Below are 26,796 nucleotides of genomic sequence, written 5' to 3'. Positions count from 1 at the left end.
AATTATGTTTATATATATAGGAAGTGGATTCCGTTTTTTTTCTTAGATGAACATGTAATTCACCGAAATTAAAATCACATATAATTGTAAAATCTTGAGTTCGAACCCGAATCACGACGTTCAACTTAACAATTTCAACATTTTTACCAGTTGAGCTAATAATTTCTCTCTGTTTATTTTTTTTTTAGAAAATAATGTGAACGACTTGACCACTAATATCATATTATCTAATGGTCAAAATCAACATTTAGCTATTGATCATTAATTATCTAATGGTTAAAAATAATACAAACTCTTACATATATTGATTTGTTTAATTTTATTTCTAGTGCCCAACTTATATTATTAAGTATATACTTAAGTAAAATTTAGGGTATTTGTAAAAAAAAAAGAAAGTAAAATTTAGGGTCTGTTTGGTAAATTTTTTTTAAAAAAGAGTAAAAAAAGTATTTGTTTAACATGATATTTTAGAGAATTTGACTATATATATCATCATATTTCAATTCTAGTTTATAATAATACTTTTATATATGTTAAAACTAATGTAAATTAATAAATTTAAATTACTTAAAAAGTGAATAGATTTATAATTTAATCAAAATACAAATATTAATATATAAATAATAATCGTAGTAAAAATATTCTTTATATTAACTTAAATAGGTCAGCCTAGTAGGCCTCAAAAACTTTTTTAATGGCCTGCGGCCTGACCTTTTTAGCTAAATACGCTTGTAAAAAAAGTCTTGGCCTGCTTTATTTAAAGAAATAGACTGACATGACTTGAACCTATTTAGGCTAGGCCATAGGCACCTGTAGGTCGGTCTGACCTATTCCCACCTCTAGGTGCTAGAAACGTTAGTAGTCACACACATTTGAGTAAGCATAACTTTGAATCAGGAAAATAGATAAGTTTGTAGCAACAAAAAAGACTACAGAAAAGTTAATTATGTATTACTCTTTTAAAAAATCTCAATTTTGTTATAGGTTTTGTCTAACATGCAGGAAAATGATTGGTTATTGAGATAAATTTATATCATATAAATCATCCATAAAAATTTTAAAAATAATTTGATATGTTATTGAGACAAATCAAAATTAACGATATTTAATAAAAATTCATAAACCGTTAATTTTGATGAGTCTCAATAACATATTAAATGATTTTCAAAAATTTTCAAAATTTTTATAGATAATTTATGCCATATAAACTTTTAATCCAACAATCAATTTTGTAAAATTCGTATTAGTTATAATATAAATGACAACTTGTCCACGATGCACAACATAAGTAGCGAGCTTGTGGATGTAGAGGATCCGGATTCGTTTTTTCCCTCCTCTGACAAAAGGAAAAAAAGAACAAAACCAAATTTCAAATGCAACATTGTTTCAGATTTCGGTTTTCTTCTTCCAACGAAATCGAAAACCTTTTCCCGCATAAATGGCAGATTCTTCTAGAAACTTCGATGTGAATCAGCTTATTTCCATAAGCAACGACCTTGTTAACGTTTTGCAAGACCCTAACGATCGTGACCTCAACATCCTCTCCCAATGTCTCCAACACACACTCTCAGTTTCTTCCACTTGCGAATCCGACCTCAACGAGGTTTCCTCCTTGTTCCAAGGTTAATTACTCTTTTGCCCTTTTTCCTTCCTTGGTTTTCTTCAAATTCTGCAACACTAAAAAATTATGGGGTTTTGGTTGTTTTTTAAAGTTTTCATTTTTATGATTTTTTTTACTGGGTTTATGGTTTTGCCCATTATTGTTTATTTGCTGGTTGGGGCTTTGGTGTAGTATTTTGCTAATTTTGAGTTTGGGTTTGTGCTTGATTTGTGAATATTGATAGTTGAAATTCACAAACAGTGCTGGTAAGAAAATATGGGGGTTGAGGTTATCATGTTTTTTACACTTGTGTTACTAGTTTTCAATCTTGGCTGTAATTATTTGCTATGTTATGTTTATTTGTGTTGGATGATTTTGTACAAGGAAAATATTTCAATTTTGGTTATAGGACATTCCATGTTTGTTGCAATTGGGTTTGTTTTATTGAGAACTATTGGATCCCTTACTATTATTTGTTTGAGGTTTTGAACTTGGATGTTTAATTAAGGTGTTTGTTAAAACAGTTTGAACAATATAAATCAGTAAAAATGGAGTGGAGGTTTGCCATAAGGTTTTTCAATGTTTGCATTTTCCTTCTATTTAGCTGTCTTTAATGTGATGTGGTATGTTACATATTTAAGGAATGATAATAGAAAATAAGAAATTTTGTTCGTTTTGATAGAACGTTCACTTGCAATTCAGGTGAAAGTAGGTTATGTATGGTATTGCAACTTTTCATTCTAGAGCAGTGCCATAGATAGTGGAAATAGCAGTGCTATTGTTCTATAGCGTAGGTGTATTTGATGAATTTGATATGAAAACCATAACACTATCCCATCTCTGCTATAAGTAGAAAAATTCATTGGGTTAGTTGGGGCAGAGTGTGTAGAGAGAGAGAGCGAAGGGTGAGACTGGGTATAAAAAATGGGTGTGGAGACTCAAAGTAGAAAGACAACATTTGTGGACAATGGTGATCATAGCTAAATATGGAAGGCAAGATGGAATGCAAGGGGTTGGTAATGAATCCATTTGGTGGTAGGACATCAAAGTGAATAAGGGAATTTCAAAATGATTGGTGTTTGGTTAGAATGAGAAAGGTTGAGGGAAGTGGCAGCAACTCGTTATTTTCTGATGTAGGAGGATTTCTTCTGTATTTTATTATTTTGGTTAGATTTAGTTCTATTATATTTTAGGTTGATTCCTTATTTTTATATTTCACCTAGGTTAGTTATTTTTATATTTAGGTAGATTTGTAATTTTTATTTAGCTAGGTTTGTTGTTTTTATTTTTACAATCTTTAGGAGATTTGTTAATTTTATTTGTCACTCCTATTTAAGCTAAATTATTGTAGCCTTGAAGGCAACTTTTTGATTGAATAAAAATATAGAGATTTTTCTCAAATTTGGTGGATTCCAAATTACTCCTTCTGGTGGATTCCGGAAGTCTAGTGGATTCTAAATTAGTTACTTTTTCTGGTGGATTCCGGAAATCTGGTGGATTCCAGAGCTTTTATCTAATAGGATTAGCGCTTGCTTTTCCTTCACGCTTCCGTACTGCGTCAGTTGGTATCAGAGCAGGTTTCTCCTGTTCTTTTCTAACGTGATCAGATGGGAGATCAACCGGTGACGAAAGCAGAGTTTTACGGTGCCATGACGGCTTTAACCGCGGCCATCACAGCTCTGACAACACAGGTGACAACGTTATCCAACAACAACCGAAACTACAACAGCAATAGAAACAATAACAACAACAGAAACGACGACAACAACCGCAACAACCCATCTACTGATGACTCGAGTTCTGAGGATGAGGAAGTTGTGTCCGAAGAGGGAGGTGAACAAAATAGGGTTTCGGAGTCCACCGAAAGAGTAACTAATCTAGAATCCACTAGACTTCCGGAATCCACCGGAAGGAGTAATTTGTAATCCACCAAATTTGAGAAAAATCTCTATATTTTTATTCAATCAAAAAGTTGCCTTCAAGGCTACAATAATTTAGCTTAAATAGGAGTGACAAATAAAATTAACAAATCTCCTAAAGATTGTAAAAATAAAAACAACAAACCTAGCTAAATAAAAATTACAAATCTACCTAAAATATAAAAATAACTAACCTAGGTGAAATATAAAAATAAGGAATCAACCTAAAATATAATAGAACTAAATCTAACAAAAATAATAAAATACAGAAGAAATCCTCCTACATCATTTTCGTTGGACAAATGGATAGGACATTGCACCTTGAAATATAGATTTCCTAGATTGTATAGTATAGGAAACAACAAGGAGGCTAAGCTGAATGAAGTTTGTAATTTTGTCGAAGGAACACAAGAATGAACATGGATTGGGGATTGAGGTTGTTTCAATGGGAAGAGGAGTTAATTGACGATTGTCCAGACTTCATTAAATAGTTTTTACTTACAGGAAGGAGTGGATAATCAATGAAGATGAGGAGGTTTCTCTTTAGGTACTTACATGGTTCGAGCGCTTATAAAGTGGTAGAGAAGGATATAATGGAGGCCGAGGTTCCAAATGATAGTAACGGGAAAGCATGGCATAATGACGTTCCCCTCAAGATAAAGGTGTTTGTTTTGAGACTGGTGGTAGTGGTGTATTTTGCAGTATCATATATGCAGAACTGTTGTGTTAGTTGTGTGATTTGAGATTACCTTGGCATTGTGTTCTGGTGTGGTTTAATTGTGAGGACTATGTTATTTGGTTGTAGGGTGGCAGTGTTGAGAACCCCATGTGCTGTCTTTTTGATGGAATCTATGAATTATGGGAGGTGGATTTTGTTGCAGGCTGGGTGGTTCGGTTTAAAATAGGTTGCTGACGGTGAAGGATATTAGTGGTTCGTGGCGGGAAGCTAATTGTTGCTAACACTGAGGAATTAAAGGTGTGGATTATGTGTGGCTAGTGTATGAATCTTGAGCAAGAGTGAATTATTTGAACATTCTGCACAGTATGCTCTCCTACCAACAACGTAATTCATATTGATATACACATTGTGGAGATTTAATATAACATAAAGATTTTATTGGATGAGGCGGCTAGGTGTGCTGCGATTATGCTGCGGCCAAACAATGTTTGAACACTATGCTTCCACAATGTGTAGTCTTTTACCTCACAAAGGACTTTAGTAAATACTATGCTTCCATCCTAAAGGGATAGTGGGCTGTGTGCTGTGTTTCAGTGTGGTCTGCATATTATATTAGTTGGATCGCAGGGTACAATTTTTGTGTCATTTTCTTTCTGACCTGAGCTGTGTTTTTTTTTTTGACTAAAAAAGAGCTGTGTTTTTAATATCCCCAAAACTTGTGCTTGCATTAATAAAATTTGCCATTTCAAAACAATGGCAAAAGCGTATACTGTAACATTTTCAGTCATAGCAGACGTACCGGCAATGTAGTCAGGTTCTCGCACCGGGTCTTAGGTTCTTAAGATCCTACGATCCCGTGAAGGCCAAACGAGCTTAGAACCCATGTAGGTTCCTTTTTTGACCTGTTTGTAGTCAGGTTCTCGCACCGGCTCATAGGTTCTTACGATCCTATAGGGTTTTTTGACCTGAGCTCTAGACGGCGCCGTCGTGAACCTCGCCGGCGGTTAGTGTATGTTTGTTCTCACTCCTTTTTCACTTTCGTTAACTCCTCTCTCACTTTCAACCATCTCTTTCACTCAAACCTCTGTCCTCACTGAAACTTTCTGAACTCATCTCTTTCACTCTCAAGTTCCAACCCTCTATTTTCATTTTATTTTTTTAACCCTACTGTTGCTTCTTCTAACCCTCTGTTATGAACTTATGAACATTTGGAATGATGTCTATGAAATATTAATTGTTTTGTTCATGTACTATATTTTTTTTGTGTTTATGTGTATATGTATATATGTGAAGTTACAATTTTACCCTTGAGTAGGATCTTACGAATCGAGGTACGATCCTGATCTTACAATTCTCAACCAGCCTACCGATCCTACGTAGGATCGCGAACCTGACTACATTGCGTACCGGAATAACAGATGATTTGTGTTTTTCTAAGGATTCTGAAGTAAAAGTTGAAAGATATGCCTCACTATGTGACAATAAGAGAATATAACTTTTGTCTTATATGTTCAATATTTTTTTACTGTTTTCAGTAATCATGAGTCAGAACTCAGAATTATGAACTATTGAGCATTTTGAGTTAATTTTATGTCACTTTTTTATACTACTGATTTGTATCTGTATTCATCTTATTTTTATTTGTATATAGTGTACATTTTACTTTTATTATTGATTATTTCAACTGAACCAGTTTGTGGCTTCCTCTAACCGGTATTTCACATGGCAGTTTTTTTGCTTTTTGTTTTTCTCTTTTTTCTTTTGCAGTACTGGTATTAATAACACTGATCTAAATGAATCCCTTTAGATACTAACATTTATCTCAACTAGTTCATATTAATGTTATCTACTGTGAGATCTTGATCGAATTATAACTTGGACATTGTTTATATGAATCAGATTATCAGAACAAAATAGATTCTCACAACCAGAAAATAAAGGATGCTAGATCGGAAACTGCTGCCGATGCAGAACTAGAGCTTTTGCAGAGAGAACTCGATGAAGAACTTGAAAAAGAACGCTTGTTGAAAGAGGAGTTTAGATAAGTCTCTATTTGTTTTCTGTTTTTCAATTACGTGCCCTTTTTAGATTTTAATTTTCTCGAACTGATGTATCTTATCATCCATCTTGCGTCAACACAGCCATCGGCAACGAGTTTAATGATCTAGAACAACAACAGATTTCTCTCCGTGAGCAGAAAAAGAAATTACTGAAAATTGAGCAAGAAAAGCAGAGAACACGGTATGTGCATTGCAAATCTTGAATCTAAAATTGTAAACTGGCCTCATATATGTAATTGTTATTCATGTTATCTTCGATATGATGGTCTTAATCAGATGAATGTGCTTTCTCATATAAGTTGGAAATACATGTAATCTTCTATTTTGTTTCAGGATGCTACTTTCGATGTATGCTTCTGTGACAAATATTGTTCCAAACTTGGATGACCAATCAAAAATTTCAGGCTGTATCCTTTTGTTCAATTTACCATCCTCTTTCCGTCTGTGTTTCGCCTTCATTTGTTCTGTAAATGATATTATTTGTCCTTTCAAAAGCCAAGAATTGTTTGCTCCTTAAACTTTAATTGCAGATATTGTTGAAAAGGAAAAAAATGCAGTGGAGAAATTTGAATTCGACACATCGCAGATGACAACCCTTGACGTATGCAATGACATGTGGAAAATAATAAGTAGTTGATGGATGTCAAACATGGCTTAGTCGGATTTGTAATATGTAATTTCTCAAATTCAGTACCATGTTAGGAATGAAAATCTTACGTTGTTGATTGAAGAGTTCAATGTCTCAATTTATTATGAATGAAAATCTTGCAATGTTGATATTAAGATGTTGATTAGTAAGTTTCATTGATGTGTATTTCATGTCAAGAAATTGATACTAATTTGAATATTCACATACGATGTGCAGTATACTTGGAATCTTATCGCTGATTTATATTGATCATAATCTTGCTGTTAAATATGCTTGGATCTCAACCCCAAAAAATAGCTCAAAGGGTGAGGTTGCCCTCACATATTTATACACTTCACATCTCGGGAACCTAAGCAATGTGGGACTTCAAACAAATTCCAACAACACAAACTACATATTCAACACCCACCCTCACGCCTAGCGTGGTCCTGGGTCAAATGCCCACATTGCAGTCCTCAGTGGCGGAGCCAGAAATGGTATTAAGCCCGGGCACAATTTTAACCACAAATGCAAAAATATTTATTGGTTTAAGGTTTTCGAATCGATCAGATGGTTTTAAACTAATAATATATATTATTTATATACTTAAATTATAATAAAAGTAATTAATTTTAAGAATTTCATCTAAATATTTGATTTATAATAATTATATAAGTAAAAGTCATAAATTCCCCACAATTCTACATATAAAAGAAAGTAGAATTACAACATATTTTACATATTTGAGATTAACACAAAAGAATAATATTTTTTTGGTATTTTGGGTTATACTTAAGCATGAGGTAAAAAATTAAAATCAAATAAAAACAATAATAATACATTTGTTTACTATTTTTACCATATATAAAAAGGGAAACAAAATTGATATTTTTAGTATTTTTTATAAAGATTTTTTTGTGATTTTTAGATATGTTTAATAAAGAAAATAACATAAAATTAACTTAAATGAAACAAATGGTAATTTTGATAACATATATGTAAACAAATAAAGAAAACAAAACCAAAATAAACATAAAGTTTTGATAAATGATAGGAAGCTGGGAGTTGAACACAGGCTCCCTGTGTGACCAATTCATCTCTCGACCACTGAGCTGGTGCGGACGCTTGTGTCTAAATGAGGCTTCATTAATATATATAAATATATATTAAAACAACCCTTTAATCTCCTGTTCATCATCTTCAACCTCCAAACCAACCAAAATTATAAATCGAATTTTTCAATTCTAGCACCAAATTGGACAAGTAAATATACCATTTTGCTCAGAATTTCATGAGGATTATGAATATACACTTAAATTTTATTAATTCTTACTCAAACATTCGAATTTTCAGATCAAAGTAACAACCCTAAAAAAAAAAAATTGGGTGCCGAGCCCGAGCACGTGCCAGGGCATGCCGGGTGGTGGATCCGCCCCTGGCAGTCCTTAACCCGGCTCTGATACCATGTTAAATATGCTTGGATCTCAACCCCAAAAGCTAACTCAAAGGGTGAGGTTGCCCTCACATATTTATACACTTCACATCCCGGGAACCTAAGCAATGTGGGACTTCAAACAAATTCCAACAACACAAACTACATATTCAACACTTGCTTCATCAACAAATGGTCTTGGTAGAGATCTACTAATATTGTACCGGAAGAAAATTGAAAGTGTAGATATTTGATTTGTGTCGATTGTCGAAGCAACATGGGGCTGATTCAACATGTAGGTACATGAGGCAAGAGCATGAACTACACCATTCGCTCGTCTTCTATTAAACTAAACATGAGATGTTTTAAAATGGGAAGAAAATAAACGATTACATTCAATCATAATGTTACCAAACCAAACTCCTACTTGATCCAGTTGCAACTCACTGAACCACTCGAGTGCATAAAGAAAACGCAAAGCTTCGTCTATATCCACATTACTAATAGGACTCTTCCACGTAGTTTTTGCGAGAACAAAATGTCCTTCATCACGAATACATATATCAATACCAACATGGATTCGGTTCAAAAAAAGGATGCGTCCATCTTTGCATAATCAACCGGTAGCAGTAAGAGCTTATTAAATATGAGAAAATTGAGCTCTAATACGGCTATATATATTTGATAATTTATATTCAATTTACATGCTATCTTGGATCTCAGGATTTTTGGAATTGAATGGTAAGATCATGCTTGTTGAATAGAACTTGAGTTCTAGCTATGTAATTGTTTTTTTTTTTTTTAAATCCAAATTTTATTGAAGAATCTTCTACTAGTTTTAGTATATAATGTGCAAAGAGTAGAAAAATAAAGATAGTAATTCTATAAACAGCGAAGGATTTGTTCGTGAAATCTTACTATTGTTAAAACAGAAAATGGTAAAACAGTTTTATTGATCACATTCATCGTGAACCCTTCGTGATAAAAAGCTCTCGCTATTACCATTTTCCATTTTGAAACAGCATAAACCAGTACAGAAAACTAATTCAGAATAGTTAGAAAAACCATTTCATAAAGTAGGTTGAAAACCTTGTTCAGTTTGAAAATGAGAATTTAAGCATTTCCTACATTACTTGGATATAACATAATATTACTTCTCCTTTATGCATAATCATAGATTACCATTTATGGAACAATGTTTCAAACAATATATGTGGACAAACATTGTCTTAAAAACATTCATAGTTGGTATAGAAAACAACAGAGGAACATGAAACTAATAAATCCATAAGAAATAACATATTAGCAATGCTTTCAAGTTTCAACATTGACACATCCTAACATTTGACTAAATCCTTTGCATAGGATGAACACTGCATGCTTTAAAGAAAAAAAATAAAATATCATGTACTACGAAATTTCGGTCCTTAAAAAGAACATAAAAGAAAAAAGAAATCAAATGGTTGGTGCAGTGCAGGGGATACCTTTTCTGGTCATTCTTCAATAACAAGAAAAGTGTATGCATGTTGCGGCGTAAATAATTTTAAAGCATAGAAGAAGTGCGAAGACGGTGGAATTACCATACACTTGGTACAATCCATAAAGGATAAGGAACATCATCATCCTTTGATGTCTCCACAGGAAAGTAGTTGAAGCTGCTATCAGTCAAATCAAACATCCCCAACTGTAAACCTGGCCATGGATCCGTAGGACATCGAAAATGAACAGCAAAATAGATCCTATTCCCTCTAGTTAACTCTTCATTGCAACTTAGTTGATCCCTTGACATTACCATGGTGTTCCAACCACTAACAAAAGCTACTCTATCTTCAAGCTTCACATTCTGCCACTCAATAGGATCCTTGCTTGTGTCCAACTTTAAGACTTTAAAGCCGGTAATTTTAGGTGGATCGGCATATGATGTTATAATTCTCAAACGGTCAGCAGCGGCATGTTGAGTATCATACTCAGGTTTGGCAAACATTGATAAATAAATGATGTATAACTCTCTTAGGGCTTCATTTTTGGCTAGAAAACAATAAGCATGGGTGCTAATTATACTCGAGTCTGATAGTCTTATTTCTGGAATCTTGACCAACACTTCAGCCTTTGGAAGTCCATTAGTTGCGTCTTTGAGATCACAAACCAATAGAGAATTTGAGCATGAATCATTTACATACAATTTTGTACCAATAATTTCCACGTCCTTAAAATAAGACCCTGAATCCTTATCTGACTCAACTATATTCCATGACTTATCAAAGAGTTTATAAATTGCAATGTGACAAAAATCGCTCAAAATACCGACTAAATAACAATCAGATTTATCACAATTTGGTTTCGAAGAGGCCACTACTTTTCTCACACATGTTATTCCATTACTTCCGACGTTAGAGTTGGAAGGCAAGGACAACTTTGATGGTATCAAGATTCTAACTTTAGTCACTGGATTCAAGAAGAAAAATTTCGCAAAACCTTTTTCAGAATAGTCATTCACAATCAACCAGCCTTCAACTGAGCCAACACATCTATTAGTGCGCAACAACGGTGGTGTTCCAAGATGATGTACACTTTTGGTACTCAAACTAAAAAAGAACCTTGAATTGTTGGATTGTAGGAAAACTTGTGGCTGTTCAGGTAAATGGCAGCATTGCTTGTTTTCGATGACATTCGAAATTGTTTTCCTACAATAACGGCATATTGTTCTCAATACAAGGTAATCTTTAAGGGGCAAACGCTTCAGAATCACTTCCAATACATCAACCGGTTGATTTGTCAATATGTCGTTTTCATCCATCTCGTATTTTTTCACTGAGCCGCTGCAAAAAGTAACTATAAGTTTCATACATATATATAAAAGATTAATTGATGTGTCATGACCTATGAAGCCCACATACTCCTAAATTAGAGATGTGTACTTTGTGCATGGTCATGGAGCCGCTGCAAATGCAATGCGCAATGCGATTGTTGCGGTGTGAAGTCATTTTGAAATTTCACAACTTATATAGAATGACACCACTATGCCACTACACTATTTTACCCACAATTACATTTTATTTCATAAGCACGATTCGAATGTACCTCGAGAGATTGTTAAAAAGGAAGGTTTTTCATTAGATTTGAGGCGAATTAGAATTTGAGTTTCATAAATTTTATTTTTTGGTGAGAAAATTTGAACAAACATGACCAAAATAATCTAATGCAGTTTGTCATGCGGTTACAATACACGTAACTTACCGCATCAGCAATACTGCGGTTAGTTTACATGTATATAACTTTCGTTAACGTATAGGCCGTATTGTATCATGAATTTCAACAAAATTTAAGAAAAAGAATTCATAGGTCGAGAGACATCACTATAAGAAAAAGAATTCCAATTACTTTTATACTTCAAAACCTAACAATAATATGCAGAAGAATAAATAATGGAGTATTATAGTAATTAAGTGAAAAAATACAACTCAGAACACTGGCATACTAAATCAGCAGCGGATATATAAAAGAAAAACTGATAAATCAGAAACAGAAAAATAACATGTAATCAGAGATTGCACATACATCATAGAAGATTTAAGAGGTGAGATTAATTTCAAGTAGCTCCACTATCAATCATGAGAAACCCTTGTCCATTGGTACGCTTAAACCTTCATACTATATTTTGTATACTCCACACTTTTTAGTTTTTATAGACACCCTTAATTATCGAATCTGTTTGTTATAAGAAATAGATATGTTTTTAGTTTTTTTAAGGGGCCAAAGTAACTTAATTAATAAATCGAATATAGACAATATTTTTATATATATCCAGCTTCTTAATATGTGCTCTGATATGATCCACCGTTTAATTTAAGAAATAAATATGTTTTTAGTTTTTTTTTTGTTTTGAAAAAAATATGTTTTTAGTCTTTTTAAATATTCCAAATTTTATTTTTGGACCCTCTAAAAGTTTCTTTTGAACTTTAATTTCTCTACATTTTTAGTTTTCTATTTTAGTCCTTCTTTTTCACAAAAGTTCATGTAACATATTCGAAATAACTTATTTTGATGACATCATTCGTAAGACCTTGAAATATGGTTAGTTTAATTATTTATTTATTTAATCGTTAATTCAAAGTTACAGACACTTATCTTGTTGCATATAGTTCCTTTAACACTTGTCATGTTGCGTTAACACTTGTTATGCTGCGTTATTTGTTTTGACACTTGTCTTCATAATGTACTTTAGATCATTCAAGCATCAGTAATCAAAGTGATTGTACATGTGTTTTTTAAAATAGAGCATCTATGTTCTCTTGTGGTTCTTATCCAAATATTTAAAGGACTAAAATTTGATTTTTTTTTTTCAAGAGACTAAAAATGAAAGTTGATATTTATAAATTTAGAAATATCAAAAACATTTTAAACCCTTAATTTAATACTACTAAATATGATAAATTATAAATGCAATAATCCATGTTTTTATAAAATTCTCTTAGTTCTCTTTGGTTCTTAAAGATGCAAATTTAGTGTATACCATGTTTTTCTTTTAAGCAACAAAACAATTAAGATCAGATGGTTAATGAGTTCAATTTAAGAAACAAATAGTAGTTTGGAAAACTTTGAATTAAATTTTTTAATAGATTAATTATTAAACACTATTACTACATAAAGTGATGCATGTTGCTTAGTGCAATTAATTTAGTCTGTGAACTTCAATGTTGCTTTATTTATTTATTTATTTATTTATTCATCTCTCTCATAATAAATGGAGCAAAATTAAACCCGGCAAATATCTGTTGCCATAGCTAGCACAACCCTTTGCACTAGGGGTGTACATGGGTTGGACAAATCCGGTCGATCCGGTCAAACCCACCCAACCCAACCCAAAAAAGTGGGTTGGGTCGGACAAGTGGGTGGATATGGATTTCAAAAATGAAAAACCCATTAAAAAAATTGAGTTTCGGGTAAAACCGGACCCAACCCAAAAAACCGACTAACCCACTAGTGTTATGTTTCTTGAAATTTTTTTATGAAAATACTAAAGATTTTTTTATTTGATTATTAAATATTTTTATATTGAAAATGAATTATACTATTTTTTACAAAAATAAAAAAGATTGAATAATTTTTATAAACAAATATGATAACTTTTCGCATTATTTTTTTAAAATTTTAAAAAATTGAATAATTTTCATAAACAAATATAGTGATTCATGGTTTAGTCATTTGATATTAAAAAAAGCAAAAAAATCATTTGTATAACACGCTGTCCAGCCCGTAAATTAGTAGATTTACACAAAAAAATGAGTGATTATTTTTTATAGTGAAAAAAAGTTACCCTATTTTTCAAGAAGATACATTGATTGAGTTATTTTTATGAGAAAATATAATGATTCAATATTTAGATATTTAATAAAAAAAACTAGAAAAATAATTTGGTAACCCACAACCCAACCCAATCCAACCCGACAATTAGTGGATTTACCCAACCCGGCCCAATGTTATAACGGGTGGTTATTTTACTAAACCCAACCCGAAGTACCATATGTGATTTGAGTTTTGGTTTTGGCCAAACCCAACCCAATCCGGCCCACGTACACCCCTATGCACACTAGGAACAGATGCGAAATAGGCACAATTCTCTATATCATTGAGAATGAACACAAGATAGGAACAAAATGAACCACACAATTTTGAAAATGAATAAAGATGGATAAGAGAAACAGCGAACACTTGATTACAATGATCACATATTATACAAGGTATTTATAAGGATATTACTTGCACATCACGTTACTAATAGTTATTAACACACAAAAAACATACACAACTAATCACTGAAGGCTTGACTTGCACAATAAGTAAGCTCACATAACTTGAATTATCACATATGACATACCATCAACATTCCATCTTAATTCACGTTTCAACTCAATACCCATCAAACTTGTCAATCTTGTGAAAGTTTCAATTGTTACACCCTTTGTAAGTAAGTCTGCTATTTGCATTTCACTTCTACAATGCTTTAGTTTCATAATCCCTTCGCTAACCTGTTTTTTAGGTAATGGAACTTCATCTCTATGTGTTTGCTTCGTCTATGGGCAACATGGTGCTTAGCTAGTTTGATTGTAAATTGGTTATCAACCTTGATGATCAATAAATCACACTTCACATTACTTAAGCTCATTCATCAAATTACTTAACCACACAACTCGACAAGGAAGCTTCTATATATATTATGCTTCACAAGCTATAACAAGTTTTTTCCTTGAGCGCACTAAGAGATTGGTGCTTCTCCAACTAGAAAGATCTAGCCTGCATTTGGTTTTCTATATCGTTGTGAGTTGTCTCCACAGTAATAAGAATCAGTGTAACCAATCAATTTGAAGCTTCCTCCTCTGTCTAAGTGTTGGAAATCAAGGTTTTAAATTGCGATTGCGGTCGCCATTGCGGTTGCGGCTATTGCGGTGTGAAATAATTTTCTCTCCGCACAAATACATAATAAAAACTAAATTATTGTAATATCTTATATATCTTTTATTTATAATTCTCTCTACCACAATGGCAAATTAACCAAACCCAGTGCAGAAATCAAACTTCCAAACACAACCCAGAACAACATGAGTGAAAATTCAGTGGTTCGGTTTATTTCATCTTCTTCTTTTCTTCAAATGTTCATCTAAATTCTAATTTTCTGCTTGATGCGGCCCGTTGCGGTCAAAACGTCGTTGCGTTGCGGTTTTGTTGCGGCATCGAGTGTGATTTATGTTCACACTGCAATTGCGGTATGATGCGGTTGCGGTGCCTTCCGTATCCGCAATATTGCAGCCGCATCAGGTGATGCGGTCCGCAATTTAAAACCTTGCTGGAAATATAAGATATCATTATCCAATGTCCCTTTTATGTATCTTAGTATTGCAGCAACTAAGTGAGATATCTCTCAATTAGTTTTTTGCACTTAAAAATGTTGGTTTAATATATTTTAAATAAGGAGACCGACAACCCGTGATAATATTCAATGATCAAAAGTAATGAAATTACAAGAAAACTCATTAAAGAAATTAGTTTTAATTTAAGAAGTTATTAATTTTTTGTAATGTAATAATGAAATGTAAACAACTAATCCATCTCCGGATGAATATACATTATCATATTGGGTGATTCTAATCTTTTTCTTATACAACTCCCTACCAATTGTTTCATCATTATTCTTGATTTTGGTTCATCTACTCGCCTTGATTTGGTTTATCTACTCTATTGATGCTTCGGGTGCATTTAATTTTTCATGAATGGTTGAATACAGGAGAATATTTGGTTCTGATATATATATATATATATATATGGATAGAATAAAAGGCTCTTTAGATAGATGAGTGAGTCAACAATTCATAATATGGATCATGTGTGAAGTGGTATCATAGTTACTGGTTGTTTAGAAATGATTTGTTTTAGCTCCTCGTGATTCAGCTGGAGTGAATACAGAAGGTATTGTTCAGATGTTGATGTGATGATTTCTTGATCTTTGTATGGGGGAAAGGTACCTGCAAAATTATTAGCACCCCGACGCTCAAGTCAGTATTTGAATGGGGTGATAAAGAGTGAGTAAATGGCGGCGCAAATATTTCATACTTAGGGATTGATGTATGAATGCTTATATATAGGAGAATATCAGGGTTTTACAGTATAATGAGGTCTCTCATGTGCAGAGGATCGACCATATATAACACCTGGATTGCCCTTTCCACGGGAACACGTTAGGACGTGGTGGACATTTGACCTCTGTCCCTGCTTGTTGCTTTGGTTCCGTGGTCGTTGTACCACATAATTGTGCTTATCCCATTTTGATGGGCCTTCGTATGTGTTGGGCTTTTAGCCGATCCAGAGCAGTTACGACGCATAGTTAATTTTATTGAGTTGAAAGTACACATAAGGGCAAGAAGGGGACTACAACCTAATGACACCAAATAATGCTTCTTATAATTTGTACCTTTCTTCTTCTTTTTTTCTTTTTTTTCTTTCTTTAAGCAAATTGTTCTTGGTGTATAGAATATCCACTTTTTTATGATGATCTAAGGAATGAATATATTATCTAATTTTTATAGGACAATATATGCTTCTACTATGTCTACAACTATGTTACGTTACTAAGTGGTTACTATATGTTTCTGGAGTTTCGCTCTGTGGCTTAATTATAGTGGAGTTTCGTTATAGATTCGCTGTTCAAATTTTTTAAATTTTAATATTTATAACTATGCTTTATGTAACTAAGAAGTTATGTATTCCCTCGTCTCTTTTTATAAGATATAGTTTGACAAAATTTGAATATTAAGAAAGTGAGTATTAGTATTAAATTGATTGAAAAATTTTACAGTATTGATTTTTCATATTTACCCTTACAATTAATTGTAGTGCTTTGTATCAAACAAAAACAATTAATGTTTCAAAAAACTATGTAAATTAAATAAGGGTAAGTTTGAAAACAAAATAATTAATGTCATTGACAATTGCAAAAGAGTCTTATAAAAATGGATATTTTTTTTGTCAAACTAACTCTTATAAAAAAGGACGGAGGAAGTATATAGCAGTCCCCTTCCTCGGGATATACTGAATCTCATATCCATTATGTTTTGACCATCTCTTTAAATTTTTGGCGGCTTCCACGGAGTGGAAGACTTTTAGAAATTTTATTGGAGAAAGTTCCTAGAATCCCAATCATCATTGGTTGTATAGACTACAATTATTGTGAAAAGAGTTTACTCTTTTTATAGCATATCTGAAACGAGCTTACAAATTTAAAATGATTTATTTTTGTGGCTTATTATATATTCTTGCTCATCTAGTGGATATTTGATCATGGCCGATGTTAAAAACTTATCTAAGCTAATGAATCTAGTTACAAGAAAACATCATTAACTTGTTAGTTGGAAAAGATTTGTCTTATTTGGCTTGTCTTGTCTTACTCTCTTTTGCCAAAGGCTCTAATGAATTTGTTATAATGACTTCATGCAAACGTTCCCTCAGTTTGTATGTTTATTCGTCGCTATCATTTCAAGTTGTGAAACTTATTCCAAAAGGAGATATCCGTGGAAGGTTATCGACTTTGTTGTGTTTAATAATACTATTTATGTTCTCATCAATATGGCTGAAATAGGGGTACTTAACAATAACATTGCAAGTTTGAAATTTCTAAAACCGAAGAATAATCTCAATGTAACTTCTTTGTCATATAATTTACTTAGGAACCATGGGGAGTATCTAGTGGTTCACTTTGTACCAAATAAAACTATTGGATGTCTACAAGATTGATTGGGAAACAATGACTTATCTCAAAGTTAGAAACTTTGGGTGACCTCACATTATTTTATTCGCCTTACAAATGCTATGCGCTAGCGAAAGTTATCTCAAGTGTGAAAGCAGCCTACATGTGCGTATTATATTACTTGAGATAACTTTTATACTTTAGATAACTTTCTCTAACGCTTAGTATTTGTAAGACGAATGAAATAATGCCAGGCCAGCCAAAGTTTCTAACATGGGATAAGTCATTGTTTCTCAATCTATCCTGTAGACAATCCAATAGTTTATTCGATACAAAGTGAACTATTAGATAAGCTCTCCATCGAACCTAAGTAAATTATATGACCAATAAATTACACTGAGATTATTCTTCAGTTTTAGAAATTTCAAAACTTGTAGAGTTCAAGTTAAGTACCCTTATTTTAGTCTTGTTGGCGAGAACATAAATAGTATAGTTAAATACAACAAAGTCCACAACCTTTCATGGATATGCTCATTTAGAATAAGTTTCGCAACTAGAATATAAGGACCGGTAAAAATACAAATTGAGAAAACGTTTGTACGAAGCCATTATGAAAAATTAATCAGAGTCTTTGGCAAAAGTGAGTAATACACGACAAGCAAAATAAATTTGACAACCTCACTAGAAAATTTGGTGAGTTTAGGAACCTTAATTGTTCGAGGAATTTCTGATTGCAAAACTACATTAGCGATAGAAAACACAAAATATAACCTATTTTTATAACCAAGATTAAAACCTTTTCTATTTAAGACCCTTTCTACGACATGTTGGACCCAAACATTTTTTCTTATTTATTGAATTATATTGTCAGTAGTATATCAAAATAAAGGTTTACAAGCTATATAATATCAGCATAAATAACATATATAATATACTAATTGATGACACTCGGTCATATGATGTTTTTAAAGTCATTTTATAAGTAGTTTTGAGTCAAATTGAGTCATTTAAGTACTGTTTTAGTCAAGTTTGCACGAAGTTAAAGATAATTGAATATCAATGCAAGAATTTTAATAGTATTTAAACAAATATTCAACTACATTATATACCACACAATGATCATGTTAAATAATGTCACATCGATAGGGTATGTTTATCACTTACGTAGTACAAGAAGAATTTCAATTCATTTTTTTTTACTAAAATTTCAATTCATTTTAAACAAGAATTTCTATAAATTAATATATTGCATAAAATAGAGGAACTTTATAAATAGAAATAGTTTATGCCTTAAAAAAAGTTTCTTATAATCTCAAACAAAAGATCTCAGTATTAATAAATAAGAAATATAACAATGTACTTTATAAATATCATGTCACCAGAAAATTCTATTACAGATACTACTCGAACCATATTTTTATTAAATCAAAAGTACATTGAACAATATAATATTAAATATGATTAAAATAAATTTTATTATTTTACTAAACAAATTTTACGTAATTGTATCCACGATAAGTGAGATTATGATAACACAAATTAAGAATGATTGCATAATCATCCATAATAGAACTCTCAAATTAATTTGATATGAAATACTCTTAACATATTTTATTTTTCTTAATCGAGTACATTAACGAGATAAATCTATATATAAAATATTTAAAGAGTTATAAATTTAAATATATATTCTAAAGAATAATTTCATTTTATATATATAATTGTACATTTTATATTTTCAAAACAGTAGTAGACAATATTATAAATAAATTTCTCATTAGATGCAATCATATAATTAGTCATAAAAGGTAGAAAATAATAAAATTACAACTAACCTCAGGGAGAATAACTTTCATCCTTGTAAGTAGAGTTACAAAGCTTTGATGACTTGACGAGAATATCATATAAGCTTACATGTTGTCATTCCAAGTGGTTCATAAATCAAACATGAACTGTTATATCAAAATATAAAATATAAGACTCTAATTTAATATGTTCAATTTAAATTGCCTAAAGAAATGCTCAAAATATTTGTTTTGGCAATATCTTACTAGTGAGCATGAAATAACCACCAAACAACATAAATATAAATTCATTTACATAATATTTGGTGTCATAATTAACAAAAATTAGTCCCATGAGCATAGCTCATTTGACAGGGACATTGCATTATATATGTAGTGGGTTGGGGTTCGAACTCTGATCATCTCACTTATTCACCTTAAGATTCTGTTTGGATTAATGGAATGAAGTGAAGTAGAGTGGAGTGGAATGGAGCGCGATGAAATAAATCTTACATTCCATTGTATATTTCAAAAAGGATAGAACAAAATTGAAGATAAGTGGTGCTATGAGATGAAATCCCTTTCCATTCCATCCCATCTCATTCCATCAATCCAAACATAGCCTAATGGTGGAATTTCTAACCACTAGAATACTTGAAAATAAAAATTAATAAAAATGAAGCCTAAAATAATGTCACACTACACTATAGTAAAACAACACTTCACATTACTGTTACTTCAAGAGATTTACAAAAAAACAATAATTTATGCTCAAATCTTGAGAATATATGATTTAAAGTTGTATATGATTCTCAGATAAATTAATCACCTAATATATAAGATTTTACAAAATAAATGTTCAATCCCACAAATCAAAAATTTGATATTAAAATTAAAATCAAAGAAATATTCTTGGTTTGAATTTATTTAAAATAAAATTTTCTCGATATAAGTCAAATCATATTTTATTTGAAAATAAAATATCAAATCAATATATTATGGAATAAAATCAAATCTTTAATGTTACATAAATATGGAGATCGAGATATATAAACGAATAAGGAATATGGACAAATACATTGAACAACACAAAATTTTGAGAAGATAATTTTTAAAACTATAAATTATTCTCAAATAAATAAATAAATTAATATAAAAGATCTCTAGGTGTTCAAAAAATCTAAAATGGTCTCAACCAAGGTAATGAAAACCGGATCAGATCAGTCGGTTAGATCTGTTGAATCGAGAATCATACCTCAATCTGGTCCAATAGACACAGAAAACCGTTGGAGCACATAACCTATATATGAATCTGAAAACCAGATGAAAACTAGAAAAAATTGTGAAAATTGAATGTTTTTTTCGGTTTGAAAGATTGGTCAACATTTTTTTTTTAGACAAAAGATCAAAAACAAGCTCCACTATAAGCTAATAAAGCCGCCGATATGAAGTTTTCATGGCGAGCAAGCATGGATCTAAGAAGAACAAGAAGAAAATGGGGAGATATAAAATGAAATAATGAAAAAAAGAAAAAGAAGAAGGAAGATGCATTACAAAGGAGAGAGATGAGAGATTATAGAGGGTGGCGGCTACCTATTTGATTTTAGATGAGAGATTAACTTTTAGGTTTTCAGTTCTATAAATATATCGACATATGTGGGCTTGGGCCAGAATCCCACACAAAAAAAAGAAATTTTCCTCGTCCGCCCTGGATATTTCTTTTACACCCCCCAAAATTCCTATTTTGTCTTTAAACACATTTCGGAAAAGGTTTTCCAAAAATATCCCTTTATACACAAAAACACAAACAAGCAATTAACAAACCCACATTTTTGTCAAATTTTCCCACTCACTTCTTCCTCCGCAACATCACACAACCCTCCTGAAACACCACAGTCTCTATCCCTATCTCTATCTCTCTCCCTCCTTCCCTCCGTCTCCCTCCCCACCACATTGTCACCTTCAACCCTTCTCCAAATTCATAGAGCATTCAATGAAGAAATTGAATTACAAGATATGACGAGTTTGGATTATGTTTGGTTTTTAATGATGAGTTTGATGAATATTAAATTATTGACATTATTAATTCAATTAGGTTATCAAATTTGCGTTTCAGATCAAAGATACCGTGATTTTGGAAAATGTTTTCCAAAATCCCTTTGAAACATGTTTTCTGAACAAGTTTCGGATTCTATGTTCCGAAAGTCTAGAATTTGTAGGAATTTTCCAAAATTGTTTTCCAAAATTGTTTAATCGCTATAAAAGTTGTGAAAATAGTATTTGAAATAGTGGAATGTGAATAAAAAAATACAACTTACAACTTCATCTTCAAACGACTCAAACGAACACTAAAAATAACAACTTCCACTTCGAACTATAGAAACAAACATCTTTCGAAATATATTAATCTCTGAGAAATTTTGGAAAATAGTTTCTGAAATACTGGAATGTGAATGAAAAAAAATGACAACTTCATCTTCAAACGACAAAAACAAACATTAAAAATAAAAACTTCATCTTCATACGATACAAACGAACATCAAAAAATAGAAAATATTAAATAAAATAAAAATCTGACAATTTCATGGTCGAATGTGTATAAAGAGACATTTCGAAAAACATTTTCCGCAAGAAATTGTACATAGGAAAACATTTTGAAATAAGTTTAAGAGCAAAAGTGGAAATTGGGGGGTCTGGGGGACCGAACCCTGGTCTAAGCATTGAACCTCGATCCCACAAACATGTCGGTTTAATGACTAGTCCGTTTCTAATTATCTTGGTATTGACTAAAACATGATGCGACCCAGAATGTTATTGCGGTACATGTGATGCGAGACAACGTTGAGATATTGATTTTAGTCGTGATTCATATACAAAGAGGAACACCCAATTTAATTTATAGAATCATCAAACTAAATGAGAGGAACATTTTATTCTACATGTGAATTATATATTTAAGGTGAGAATTACGAGAAGGGGGGTTGAATAGGGGGTTGAATTGAAGAGGTTTAGTAGATTTACCACTTGACTTCAAAGCAACAGATTTAGAATTCTTAAGATGTTCATCTCCCATAAGCTCTAACTCATGAACCTTAAGAGAGCTTATTAGATTCTAGCTTTGGATCGATCATTCAAATCTTTTGCTTCTTGAATGGTAGTAACCTTTGGTGTCCATTTGGCGGGAAGACTCATAAGAATCTTTGAAGCTGTATAGCTTTTCTTCAGAACTTGAAGTCCAGACACAATAATTTATAACCATGCAAACATGGTTTTAATATCTTCATCTTCCTTCATTATGAATAACTCATATTGTTGAGCCAAGAGATTATCCTTTGCTTCTTTCACTTGCTCGTTCCCTTCATAGGTAGCATCACAATACCACTACATACATTATGATGCTGAAGCATGCAAGAAAGAGACCTCTAACGCTCAAGCACACAAGACTTCAATTCTTTCATTTTTTTTTTTTTTTTTTATATTTTTATTTTGGTCATTTTCTAGTTTTATTAATTTATTAATTTAAAGAGTATCTCGTGAGCACTCGTTAGCAAGACCCTAAAATAAATACACATTATGATTTGCCACATAATCATCTTTAGTAACACATCATTTAAAAACATGCCACATCATGCTTTGTAGACCAAAAATTTGGGTTAGGGAGCAAAAGTGCAAAAAGAATCAAAATAGGAGGACTAAAATGATTGATTTAAAATATAGAGACCAAAATCACAAAACATGTTAAATATGCAGACTATAACTTCAATTAAGCCTAAAATTTATATAAATTCATTTACATAATATTTGGTGCAATAATTCACAAAAATTGAGCCTAAAATAATTTCACACTATAACACTTTAATAAAATAATAATTCACAATAGTGTTACCAAGAGATTTAAAAAATAATATTTTATGCTCAATTCATGAGAATATATTATTTAAAGTTGTATATGATTCTCACAAAATTAGTCACCAAATATATAAGATTTAACCAAATAAATCTTCGATCCTATAAATAAAAAATTTGATATATGAAAAACGTTGCACTATCAAGAGTTGTTTGAAAAACTATGCTGACAATAAATATACGAAAGAATCTTCTGTTTATTCTGTTAAAAATGCTATTATTAATAGTTTAATTTGTTGTGTATGAAATCAAAGTTGTGCATCACATAGGTCGAAGATCTAGTTATTTTTAAAGCTTGTAAGGTTAGGGGACGTTTTGGCCGTAAGTCCTCTTTCTCTTTTTCTGAATGGTGTTTAGATCCTATTGTATGTCTTCAAAGCATACTATAATTTGCTTTATAGTGTGAGAGATTGAGTACCCATTTGTACTCCTTTATAATATATTGTTTGCTTATAAAAAAAAGCTTGTTAAGTTAGAAATTGATAACCCTAATTTTTGCCTCCTAAATCAAAACCTTAAATACAAGCTATTATTCTCCCTTCCTCATGCATTTACTCACACGGCTCCACCGTCACTTAACATTTACTCGTGCGGTCCCACTCTTCTTATTTCCCATGTTCTTTCCCTCCTTCAACTATCACTTCCCTATCCTTCCTCTCTCTTCCAAATAGTATTTATGACATATCACTTTCACATGCTTCTCTCGTCTTCCAAAAAGCATTTATATGATGCATCACTACCCTATGTTTTGTCACTCTTCGCCAACATTAATGACGTATCACTTTCATCCAACATCTATGAGGCATCACTTAATACATTAAAAAAACTCTACATTGTTTCACTTATTGACAATGTAAAAGCTTGTATACAAGTGTATACATTGATACATAACCTAGTTCTCTCTCGCTTAGCAGGAATTTGCATCGGAACATAATATGAGAAATGTGTTAACTTCACATTAATTAGCTAGCTTCCTTTTTTAGATGATGTATTTTTTTTTGGTGTTTAAAAAAATTTCATTAATGAAAGTCTGCCAACAAATCAAAACTCAAGACCGCAGAAATACAAGGCGGAGTCTCTTCATTCCATATGTAGTATGAATTGTAAAGAGCGTATTTAGCTGAATAATGGGCAGCTTGGTTAGCTTAACGCCTAATATGAACAAAGTTTAAACTATGAAAGTAAACATTAAAATTAATACAATCTTCAATAATAGAACCAACATAGTGGGAAGATTGTCGACGATTATTCAACGCCAAAACCACATTTGAAGCATCTGATTCCGTTATAAGATTCGCAAAACACAAATCTTTTGCAAATTCCAAACCCTTCCGCTTAGCTAAAGCTTCTGCTACTTCTGAGTCTGGTAATGAAAGGATTTGCCAGCAACTAGCGGCAACCACAACACCATCTCTCACCACAACACCAATACCCTACTTACCTCCCTCAATCGGACCTACTGCATCAACATTAAGCTTATAATAACCACTAGATGATGTATTTTTCAATTCATACTCAATTGATGAGTCAAAGGAGAAGTAGATTCTCTTCTTGTTTCGTCCGTAATATTATTAATCAGCTACAACAAAATCATGTCAAATGAAGTTTCAGTGAGAAATTGCGCATAAAGAATATTCATGCTTATATAAGGATGCTTACAATAGATGCGATTTTTTCTTGAACTTTGTCATAGAAGTAAAAATCATTATAATAAAAGAATCAAATAGGAAGAGATCCAAATTTCAGCACTCCAACTTCCACGCAGAGGAGAAACATGAATCAATCAAATAAAAGAATCAAACATAGCAAAAGGGGGAAGAGTAAATATATGCTCAAGGTAATCTGCATAATAGTTATTTCATGTTTGCAACAATCTACCATTCATTAGAAACTATATATGATGACTTGAATTGTGCAATAGTGGCCAATTTGTAAACATAGAAAAAATGTAATACTTATCTACCCACCAGCATCGATCACAGCATCTGGTAGGCAATTTCCTTTCTAAGTCGAGCGTTAATGCTTGAAACATACATTGAAACACGAGACTTTTTTCAGACAAACATTTCATGTAATATTGTTATAGCACCAAGGTTTCAAATTGCAGTTTGCAACCGCAATTGCAGCTGCAGTACTAGTATTGCTGATGAGGTAGCTAGCTTTTGCAACTGTCGTACCACAATTGTTTGGTCTGATCTTTAATCACATGTACAACTGCAACGAATTCAAATTTCATGATTCTAGATATGTCCTTTTAAATCTTCGCATGAATAATTAAAATTTCAAAACCTCAAATCCCAAAATACTTCATATCTAATGAAAAACCGTCCTTTTAATAGTCTCTCTCAACTTTGTATTTTAACCGGAGAGTCTCTTATAGTATGTAAATAGTATGGTGGCACAATATTGTGCTACTTAGAGTGGTTTGTAAAAATTAAAAATCATTTCACCCTGCAATGCACATCGTAGCAACCCTAATGACCTTAATCCGCAACATAAAACCATAACTAGCATAAATCCATATGGATGAATTAAGAACAAGTGTAAGAAAACTGAATTAAAAGCAAATGTATTTCTATGTAGGCATAAGTAATACTATACAAAATGAAAGAAAGAGAACAAAGGTTGATAAATCTATGCTTGATGAGGAACTAATCATCAACATTAAAGTCTGTGTGGTTGAACAACATTCAACATTGCTATCATGAGCAAGGTTTTAAATTGCGGTTGCGGTCGCGGATGCGGTTGCGGTTGCAGTTGTTGCGAATGCGGTCATTGCGGTTGCTGCACGCGCAATGCGGTTGTTGCGGCGTGAAATCATTTTGAAATTTCACAAGCTATATAAAATCAAACTACTATGTAACTACACTATTTATCTATCATTGCATAGTCTTAGTTTATTCTATAAACAATAATTTGAATGTATTTAAAATACATGATTGAGAGATTGTTAAAAGTAAGATTTTTCATTAATTTGACACAAATTAGGATTTGAAGTTCATAAATTTTACTTTTTGGTGAGAAAATTTGAAGGAACATCGCCGAAAACATCTTATGCGGCTTCCGATGCGGTGGTGATGCGGTTACGATGCGGCCGTACACGTGAATTAAGATCACACCGCAATTGCGGTGCGATGCGGTTGCGGTGGCTACCGCATCAGCAATACTGCGGCCGCAATTGCGGATGCGGACCGCAATTTAAAACCTTGATCATGAGTACAAAGCCTATACCAGATGTTATTTTATTAAAGATTAGATTCTATAGCAATATCATTATCCAATATAGAATTAAATATTGATAAATAACTTTTATTTCATTAGTCAATATGGATATATACTAGGTGAAACACAATCAAAACATGAAAATTCAATGTATAATAATTTGAAAAAAATTCCTTATACTTCATTTTATGAATAGATATATAAGCAAGCTTTGGTGAATACTGAATACTATCTGCAACAAAATTTAGAAGTAAATAGAATTAATACAACAAAAATATGACTGTTTAGATTACCGTTTTATCATGATATGTTCAACTTCAAGTATATT

General features: G+C 32.0%; 2 protein-coding genes across 2 annotated transcripts; one reads left to right on the top strand and one right to left on the bottom strand.

The window, feature by feature from the left end:
• Window positions 1-1,311: 1,311 nt before the first annotated feature.
• LOC123890012 (kinetochore protein SPC24 homolog) lies at window positions 1,312-7,015 on the top strand. The gene is made up of 5 exons (XM_045939552.1): window positions 1,312-1,622; window positions 6,098-6,239; window positions 6,338-6,439; window positions 6,592-6,665; window positions 6,789-7,015. Exons 1-5 carry the CDS (start codon window positions 1,439-1,441, stop codon window positions 6,893-6,895), a joined length of 609 nt encoding a protein of 202 aa, XP_045795508.1. The 5' UTR covers window positions 1,312-1,438; the 3' UTR covers window positions 6,896-7,015.
• A 2,828-nt stretch (window positions 7,016-9,843) lies between these two features.
• On the bottom strand, window positions 9,844-11,950 carry LOC123892671. The gene is made up of 2 exons (XM_045942519.1): window positions 11,877-11,950; window positions 9,844-11,137 (listed from the first exon to the last, which is right to left on the bottom strand). The coding sequence occupies exons 1-2, from the start codon at window positions 11,879-11,881 to the stop codon at window positions 9,895-9,897; spliced, it is 1,248 nt and encodes a 415-aa protein (XP_045798475.1). The 5' UTR covers window positions 11,882-11,950; the 3' UTR covers window positions 9,844-9,894.
• Window positions 11,951-26,796: the final 14,846 nt, after the last annotated feature.

The sequence above is a fragment of the Trifolium pratense genome, linkage group LG6 (assembly GCF_020283565.1).
Source record: "Trifolium pratense cultivar HEN17-A07 linkage group LG6, ARS_RC_1.1, whole genome shotgun sequence".
NCBI classification, from domain to species: domain Eukaryota; kingdom Viridiplantae; phylum Streptophyta; class Magnoliopsida; order Fabales; family Fabaceae; genus Trifolium; species Trifolium pratense.
Note: the sequence above shows the minus strand (reverse complement) of the source record. Positions and strands in the feature narration are given on the sequence as shown.

Coding starts and splice junctions, on each gene's coding strand:
- LOC123890012 (XM_045939552.1), top strand. CDS start 1,439: ATGGCAGATTCTTCTAGAAACTTCGATGTGAATCAGCTTATTTCCATA. Junction 6,440..6,591: donor CAAGAAAAGCAGAGAACACG/GTATGTGCATTG, acceptor ATTTTGTTTCAG/GATGCTACTTTCGATGTATG. Junction 6,666..6,788: donor CCAATCAAAAATTTCAGGCT/GTATCCTTTTGT, acceptor CTTTAATTGCAG/ATATTGTTGAAAAGGAAAAA.